Here is a 9,382-nt window from a genome sequence, read left to right as displayed (position 1 = left end):
ATATATATATATATATATATATATATATATATATATATATAATATAAAAAGATATATATATATATGAAGCAAAAAGTTACGTAAATACAAATTGCATAATCGACTACGTAGAACATAATTTCAGTTCTCTCAGAGCTCTCTGTACTTTCGAGAGTATGTGTGGGAACATGTCGCGTGTATGTATCCCGAACGTCAGATTCAACAAACAAAAGCATTTATCTTAACGGTGGCGATTACGACGCTTGCTTACCGCTATATGTTACATTTTAAAGCGCCTCGGACAATTGCCGATGGCGATACTTGTCCTTTCCTCATTGTGTCGGACAACGGTAACAAATAAGGCTGCGACACAAAGCGATGTAAAGGGCACAAAGGACGTCAAAGCGGGGCTCGCTCGTGCGCCTACCTGTCGAAGCGGTTAGCGGCGACGGGCCAAGGAGCCCTCAGCCCGGCACGGCGACGCTTTTTCTCGGCTCTCTCGACGAGAGCCGACGCTTCCTCCGACCGTCCTTACGCGATGTCACTGACCCGAGTCCGTATCTCGATGCACAAGAATAAGGAGGAGAAGGAGGCGAAGGAATGGAAGGAGAAAGAGGAGGAAGAGGAGGAGGAGGCGGCACGAGATTCCATCGTCGTAGTCATCGTTTGTCGTCACCTAGGGCTAACCGCCGCTTTGGCCGCCACCGCCGTCGACGAAGACGCAAGATGACGACGGTTAAGGTCGCAACGTCCGGTGGTGGTGGTGGCGGCAGTCGAAAAGGAGGACGCAATAGGCGTCGTTGCACCGGTGCAACATGCAACGACAGCCAGGCCAGGCCAGGCCCGGCCCGGCCCGACTCGCCACGACGTTGGTACGCTGGTACGGCGCGGCGCGGAGCGGCGCGGCGCTTCTGAAGTGGGGAGAGAAGACCTTGAGCCGCGTCACGTGACCCCGAAGGTGCATAAAAGCCGGGTAGGGCGGTCGCGGAGGGCCTTGAACTTACCGCCGACGTCGACGAAGCCGGCGTCGTAACTATCGTATCGCGCGCACACGCTCGCCTTCCAGAGTAGTAGAAGAGACGACGACTCGGGGATAGAGCGACACACTCGGCGTGTGCGTACAATCTTCTATCGCTTCTTTTCTTTCCGATTTACGTTCGTTCAAATAAGATGAGAGAGAGAGAGAGAGAGAGAGAGAGGGGGGGGGGGAGAAAAGAATGAGAGAGGAGCGTGTCCCTCTCTTTCTCGTACGCTCGCACTCGCTTGGCATGTACGCTCGTTTCCGAAAACGTAGACCGGTTCTCTGCGCGCCAGTATTGCGACCTGCACTCGCACCCGTGAGGAGCTACCTGCCGCCGCTACGCCTGCGAGAACAGCGGCGCGGGGAGGCGCGGGTGTCAGGACGACACTCCACAGTGTGGACGCGACGAGGAGAGACCGTACACACCGGTCCTCCGATATGCTCGACCGCGCTCCGACTTCGCTCCGTCCCGCTCGTAACTATAACGTTGTTACGTTATTTCTCGAGGCACCGTCGCCGGTGCGTTTCGTTTGAACCTCGCGATAACTAGCTCAGCAAGACCGCAGAGAGTACGGTTACCGCGTTACTTTGGTGCCGCGTAAGCTCCTGTATATGAACCATAGATATGAACAAGATACCCGACTGCGATACCTCGCTGCGTCACGATGCGTAAAATAAGAGTAGCGTTATAGAACGATAACTACGTTTCCTGTTAACTCGTTCTACCTTCTACGACGGAAATGAAAGGAAATGTATAAAGGTTGTCGATTCAACCTCTTGAAGGATACTGGGTACATATGTGTACGCTGTGTGCAGTCAGCAAAAGATTGCAACGTTTTTTCTTTTTTTTTTTTTTCAATTGGTTTCGGAATGCAACCTACTCGTCGAACGATTGGTTCTTACTTATGAATCCAAATAAGAACCAATCGCTCGGTAAACCGGCTGCATTCTGAAACCCGTCGAAAAGAAAGTATTGCAACCTTTTAATCGCTGACTGTACGTTTAGTTTTATCTGACGTTTGAATGTTTAGCGAAGTACTGTATGGTACTACTGCGAGCAAATATTCTTTAAACAATAATAAAAATGTTTTTAATCACGTAGCAGATACTCCTTAGTTTCATATTTATTTTAGCATAGTTTTAATGTAGCATACTTTAAATAAATACGTTTGAGACATGAAATAAAATAATTTTTTCTGATCCTCAAAAATTCGTCCCTCAAGAGGGTAAAACTAAAAAAAAGTTAAAGCAGAGCAAAATAAAAAGATATGCTACATTAAGAGTGATATCGAAGAATTAAAATTCTTCTATTTGTCTATCTTTACAAAGAGTGCAAATAATTTTCTCGTCGCTTATGTGATAAGAATTGACAAATCGAAATGTCTTTCATATTAATTTCGAATAATGTCTTTAAAGGATTTTAAATAAAAATAAAACCGAAAAATTTTTAATAAATTCAAAAGTTCCAAATTCCGAATAAAAGCTTAAATTTAAAAAAATCCAGAATACAGGTAAATATTGATTAAATTAAATCGATTTCTGAACTTTCTAAATCGAACCCCCTACTATCATGAATTTATGCACTGTAGAATATCTTATATGTATGAGTAAAGTCGCAAAACAGCGAGAACTGAATTATTTCTTTCGAGGACATGTCAATTACAAGGTGTTAATCGTTAATATACAGTACTTATACTTGCGAGTTACATGTAGATCTTTATATATACGCAGCGTGTGTGCACCAGTTGCGTAAATTATTTTAATTATCCGAGCAGTTTACGCTTCAGAGCGTGCGATCTAAATGAAACGATTTTACAATACGTCCAGTTTGTAAAGGGATAGCAAATTTACTAGATCTAGTCCCTAAAATTTTTGGAAAGTGGAGTCACGCTCTTCAAAATTGACAATTGAGTCACTCTTTTTCAACAACTGGCTCATTCTTCGTCACTCTTTAGAATCAGATTTCTGACTCTAAATATTTTACAGAGTAAGCGATACGTTTCAAATCAAACGATTGATCGCGATCGTCGAAGATTCGCGGTACCGACGCACGTGTTGATCTTTGTTTTTTTTTTTTTTTAATGGATCTTCTTATATGTTTGTGTCGCGTGATCGACTGAATACTCCCTATATCACGCACGCATTCGCACTATATGCGGGCGTGAGTGAACGCATGTGTTTCCGCGCGAAGGTCGTTCGGCGGTTCCGCGGGACCGGAAGTGGGCCGGCCTTGCGGCACGGCCATCGGCGTAACCTTGCAGACGAGAGAGACGGAGAGAAAGAGATAGAGACTTGACACTGTGTGTCAGCGCTCGCGAAATCGTGTGACTAGATTTTTGGCGAGCAATCATACGAGAAATCTAGCGATTCAATATACCTGCTTGTTTCCGAGCCGAGTAGTAGTTAAAGGAGTTTTTGCATTCTTGCGAAACGTACGTTATTGCGTAAGCCCGTGAATTAGAAAGTATATCTAAGAATTTTATAATCGGACTTTGACAAAAATTTTCACTTAAGATTTTGCATTTCAAGTTTATATTAAAAAACGGATTCGATTCGAACAAAACGGAGAATCATTTAACATAAGTCAAATGTGCCGAGTGAGTTTAATGTTAAGCTTAGAAATGAGCAATTATATAATACTGCCATCAGAAACCACGCGTTGTAAAGACTTAATTCTTCTTATCTAAAATATGTACAAGTCCAATTTTATTTTTCACAGCATTATAATACGACCTTGAAGATATAATTAAATAAAAAAACAATTATCAAAATTGCACTGTTCGTTTTATAATTTTACCATAAATTATGTGTTTTAAGATTATATCATTACACACACTAAACTTTCTGACAGTAGTGTATATTAAAATGATAAGAGATGCAACGTAGTTTCTTCCTAATTAATTATATTAATTATACTTAATATTTTTTGCATCAGATTCATGATTGGGAGATGCAATTAATAGTGGAGATTAATATAAAATTACTCGTTTGAAGTTTCTTCTTCAATATAAAAGATACTGCGAATCAAATGTTAGCGTAATAATAGAAATTTGCATAAACACATAAGAATTGTGTTCGTTTTTCTGTTTTAGTGGTACGAAGCGAGCGTGAAATCGGCACAACAATACGTAGTAGTACCCGATAATTCGTAGAGGTGACGACAAGAGAGCCCGCTGTAAGGATGCTGTACACTTTCGTGAGGATCGAGAGGCCACGAGTCGTATCACGAGCTTGCAGCAGCGTAACCAGCTGAGAATGTCAGAGCAAAACGGGCCCAGCGAGGGCCCAGGGCCAGGGCCCGGTTCGGATTCCACGAGCTGGTGGCCAAGTACGCAGACTTGGAAGTCGTCAGCAGCCGCCTCGTCGTCGACTTCGTCGACTCCCACTTCAGCGTCCGTCTCTGTCTCCTGCTCTGCGTCCAGCTCGTCGACGAGCTCCTCCACCTCGATCAACTCGTCCGCGACCTGTTGTCCCTCGTCGTGTATCGGCGTGTCCTGCACGATGAGTCCAAGCCGTTCCACGGAAACGGGGAAAAATGTATCCGTCACTACTATTAACGTACCGCCCAATCAAGAAATGCATGATGGTATTATCTCTTCACTCTTTATAAGACTTCTTTAATATGATAATCGGCAAAGTGATTATTTGAAATAATAACATAATATCTTTCTAATAGATACATGTACTGTTCAAATATTAACTAAGAACTCTCTAATTTGGTACTAAATTTTTTTGGACATGTTCCTGCGTGATAGTATTACCCTCATCTCTTTATAAGAATTCTTTAATGTGGTAAAGTGGATATTCGAAATATTCTTTTTCTAATATATGTAAGAACTATTCAGATATTCAACGAAAGATTCTCTGATTTATTACTAAAATTTTTTGGACACGTTCTAATACAAAAGTAATTTTTATTAATTTTAATAATTGCGATGAATGTATGTATTAATTAAAAAAATATATTATGTACAAATTTTTCTATTAATATCGAAGCTAAATCGTCAGAAAACTTTATCATAAACTTCATAAGCATCTTTTTTTCAAAGTGATAAAATTTGATTTACACACGTAATGCAATTATGATTTTAGCTAAAGGAGTATGTAAATATCTCGGGGGGCAAAACGGCGTGACAGTATCGGTGGTATCGACCTCGATTCTGGGATGTGGAAACGCGAATGCCGTCCCGACAAGCGGAATCTGCACGAATACGGGGTCGCATAGTATCGGTATCGGAATTGGTGGCATCCTCGCTGCGAACGCAGCCGATATCGATGATCCTGAGGACAGCGACGGCGAGATCAGTAAGATTGACTTTCGAGGTGTCAATCTACGTTCGAAGAAGAAACGCGACGTATCGGGTAATCAGAATGGCGACAAGATCGATGACGGAGAAGCAAACGGCGACGGCGGGGGTTGCTGCGATGATAATTCACAACAGCAACCTGAGAGGCCCATGTCATGGGAGGGTGAATTATCGGATCAAGAAATGTCTTCCAATACAATTACTAATCAGGTTAGACTTACTGAATTGTATTATTACAAAAATTTCATCGAGTTTGACCGATAATACATTGATTTAAAGTAGAAGTGAAAGGGAAGTATATGACGCTTACAGAGAAACAGACTGTTACAAATTTCAAACTCATATTCATATAAATTTTTGAAGAATATATAAAGAATATAATTTTTTATTTATGCAAAAGCGTCAAATATAAATTTATATTCTTTTAAACGAATTTCATTTTATTATTAATTGAAAGATTACTTGGCAATGTTACATATAAGTGAAAATGGAAAGTTACTAACTGCTTAATTGCAATTGAATTTAGGACCACAATGAGGAAACGTCTATGGAGGGGGTTCAAGTATGTAGTACGAGTCCTGGGCCTATGGAACAGAAGTTTCCTATTAAGTCAGAGCCGGATTTTCGATCTAGTCCAGGTTTCACAATAGGATCCTTTCACGATGGTGGATTGCCCATGACACACAATCTACAATTGCAACAACAGCAACAGCAACAACGTGGTATCGAAAACATCGAACAAACTCAACAGAGCGACCTACCACTTCTTGTAGGCAAGCTTCTCGGTGGATACAACAATTCAACACCTAATCATAGCCCCGTCCTCAATCCGCGACATCATTTAACTAAACACAGTCATACTAGATCGCAGGTGAGTAATAATAAGATATATTTTTAGCAAAGTTTAGCTAAAAATCGTACTAATACGTCAATTCATTAAATTGTTATACATGTTTAGTTGTACATACGCATATACATTTTAATCCCCGCGGACTCTCGTAGGTGCCGTCACCAGATTCCGCCATTCATTCTGCCTATAGCGTCTTCAGTTCACCGACACAGAGTCCTCATGCAGCACGACACTCCGCCCTAGGAGCGGGTAGTCCGATACCCTCCTCGTCGTTGTCCCTCTCTCGACACAGCTTCAACAACTCGACTTCTTCGTTATCTCTATCGTTGTCGCATTCACTTTCGAGGAACAATTCTGACGCTTCCAGTAGCTGCTACAGCTACGGTTCGCTTAGCCCGCCTACGCATTCACCCGTCCAGCAGCCGAGACATCCGCATTCACACTCACAACATCATCAGCATCAAGTGGCGCAAGGTAGTCCGCTGCATCTACCAGCCTCCTCCGCAGTTGCCGCACATCATTACTCGTCCTCTTCCGTACCAGGTTCGGAATTGTCGCCGGACGGCCATCCAGTTGCGGAAGATCAGGAAGACTGTAGGTTACCCTCGGCGCCATCGGGTATCTCCACCAGGCAACAATTAATTAACAGTCCCTGCCCGATTTGCGGTGACAAGATAAGCGGCTTCCATTATGGCATCTTCTCGTGTGAATCGTGCAAGGGATTTTTCAAGCGCACCGTCCAGAATCGTAAGAACTATGTGTGCCTTAGAGGCGCAGGTTGTCCGGTCACCGTGGCCACGAGGAAAAAGTGCCCAGCCTGCCGCTTCGACAAGTGCCTCAATATGGGTATGAAGCTCGAGGCGATCAGGGAGGATCGTACCAGAGGTGGTAGAAGCACTTATCAGTGTACCTATACTCTGCCAAATCTCGTTGGTAGTCCTGCTGGTATGACCAGTGAAAAACTGACGACGGCAGGCAATTGCAGCCCGGCACCGGCCGGTAGCGAGCATCATTATTCTGTTAGATATCATTCAAATCATTCTTACAAGATGCAAGTAGTACCTCAACTTTTGCAAGACATCATGGACGTAGAACATCTTTGGCATTATAACGATAACGATCGGATAAGCGGTAGTGGAGGAATACTTGGAAGTGTAAGGAATACCGGTAGTGACAGTCTGCTGCTCAGTGGATCCGGAAGTGGTCCAGCGCTCAGCGGCACTGGAACTGCGACCAGCATTGGCGTCGGAAACAACGGAGGTGCAGTGGAATGTTCGTCGAATGACTCTAGCAATGTCGATACTAGTAGCAGAAGAGGAGAAACGGCGAGCCCCACTGATTCGATCTTAACGGGGGCGTCCGATCAACATTCCACAAATGGCAATACCACTAATAATAGTAATTCTCAAATTGCCAGTAATTCCAACGGTAATTCAGCGCAGCATCCAGACTTTCTATCTAATCTGTGCAACATCGCGGATCATCGGCTCTACAAGATCGTCAAGTGGTGCAAAAGTTTGCCATTATTTAAAAATATTTCAATCGATGATCAAATCTGTTTGTTGATTAACTCTTGGTGCGAGCTACTACTTTTCTCCTGCTGTTTTCGCAGCATGAGCACTCCCGGTGAGATAAGAGTGTCTCTCGGCAAGTCGATTACTTTAGAACAGGCAAGACAGCTTGGTTTAGCGACTTGCATCGAGAGGATGCTCACTTTTACCAACAATCTGCGAAGACTGAGAGTAGACCAATACGAATATGTTGCAATGAAGGTAATTGTTTCTCCTTTTAATTAATTAAAATTTTTTATTTTCAATACATATTTAGCATTTAATACAACTGTTTGTATATTCGCATCGAAATTGAAAATAACTTTTGTATCAGATGAATAATAATTTAAATAATTGTATCAAGTACAGTGTTGCGAATGAGGATACAAATTTAATTCAATTGATTTTTCTTTATTTATAACGACACACTGAGGATGAATTTTATTATCAATTCATTTTTTCATATTTGTTTCTTGGAAATTAAAAGGTGATCGTGCTGTTAACGTCCGATACAAGCGAATTAAAAGAGCCTGAAAAGGTCAGAGCTTCTCAAGAAAAGGCACTTCAAGCACTCCAGCAATATACAATCGCGAGGTACCCAGAAATGCCTGCCAAATTTGGTGAATTATTGTTGAGAATTCCAGATCTGCAAAGAACATGTCAAGCAGGAAAAGAATTGCTCAGTGCAAAACGTGCCGAGGGAGAAGGCAGCTCGTTTAACCTTTTAATGGAATTGTTGAGAGGAGATCACTGAATTGTCAGCACAGTGAGCTATGCCGTAAGTAATAGTTTAGTAATAAATGATCTATTATTTTTTTGTTGTTGTAATAAGAAAAACTATTTTTAATAATTATTGTGTAATGATTATAATCTGTTTTCTTTTCAGATTCCACGCTTATAGGGTCCATAAGCTTAGGGAATCGGATATTAATAGATAATCGCAGAATAAGAAAGATTAGGAAAAAAACAAACGGCAGATGTAAGGTCTCTAGTGACATTAGTACTTGGTGAGGGGACTGTATTCTTTGTAATTAGGATGCATTAACCTAACAAAAGGTGAAAAGAATTTTTCTATTTTACGTCGGAATGCTTCCACATACAGGTTGTGCATGTTCGCATTCCTGTTTTGAAACAAACGAATTTTGAAGCGGCCTACAGTGTATGTCGGATTTGTACTTCCGCATACAGGTAGATGCTAATGAGACTGAAAGTTTAATTGACGGAGACACACAGAGCATTTACTTTTACAATGATAAGCGTTGTATAAATACGGAGATGGTATCAAATAGCATTAAAATGCTATATTCTATTAGATTGATGTAATCTATTCGAGCGCGAACTTTATATCCTGGTGAAAATTTTTCTTCGTATATTTAATAGAATTTTTCGGATAATTCTTTACTTTTATGTAAAGTTCAGAATTTTTTAGAATTTCTGTATAATTTTATAACTTTTTAGCGAATTTCTCAGATTTTTTATACTCAGAATACTTTTCAGATAGAGTACTGAGAGAATCTTTTTATGCAATAAATTAAAATGTCAAGGTTTTTTAAAAAACGAGCAAATGTAGTTAACTAATAAAATTCGTCTTTTTATGTCTTTTTTAGAATTTTTTAATGTGTGTTCTAAGATGTCTAATTCCATAATTTCTGAAAAAAAATTGATAAAATCTGAA

At 41.2% G+C, this 9,382-nt stretch overlaps 1 protein-coding gene across 1 annotated transcript in view; it reads left to right on the top strand.

The window, feature by feature from the left end:
• The window catches only part of LOC108756242 (nuclear hormone receptor FTZ-F1 beta), a 23,465-nt gene extending 14,413 nt beyond the window's left edge, over window positions 1–9,052 (top strand). The window contains exons 2-7 of the mRNA XM_018499887.1: window positions 4,093–4,586; window positions 5,093–5,517; window positions 5,834–6,178; window positions 6,310–7,929; window positions 8,195–8,485; window positions 8,594–9,052. Of these exons, the coding sequence (XP_018355389.1) occupies window positions 4,256–4,586; window positions 5,093–5,517; window positions 5,834–6,178; window positions 6,310–7,929; window positions 8,195–8,461 (2,988 nt within the window). The 5' untranslated portion in view covers window positions 4,093–4,255 and the 3' untranslated portion in view covers window positions 8,462–8,485; window positions 8,594–9,052. The remainder of the gene's footprint in view (window positions 1–4,092; window positions 4,587–5,092; window positions 5,518–5,833; window positions 6,179–6,309; window positions 7,930–8,194; window positions 8,486–8,593) is intronic.
• Window positions 9,053–9,382: the final 330 nt, after the last annotated feature.

Source organism: Trachymyrmex septentrionalis, unplaced genomic scaffold (genome assembly GCF_001594115.1).
Source record: "Trachymyrmex septentrionalis isolate Tsep2-gDNA-1 unplaced genomic scaffold, Tsep1.0 scaffold97, whole genome shotgun sequence".
Lineage (NCBI taxonomy): Eukaryota > Metazoa > Arthropoda > Insecta > Hymenoptera > Formicidae > Trachymyrmex > Trachymyrmex septentrionalis.
This window is presented reverse-complemented; position numbering and strand designations above follow the sequence as displayed.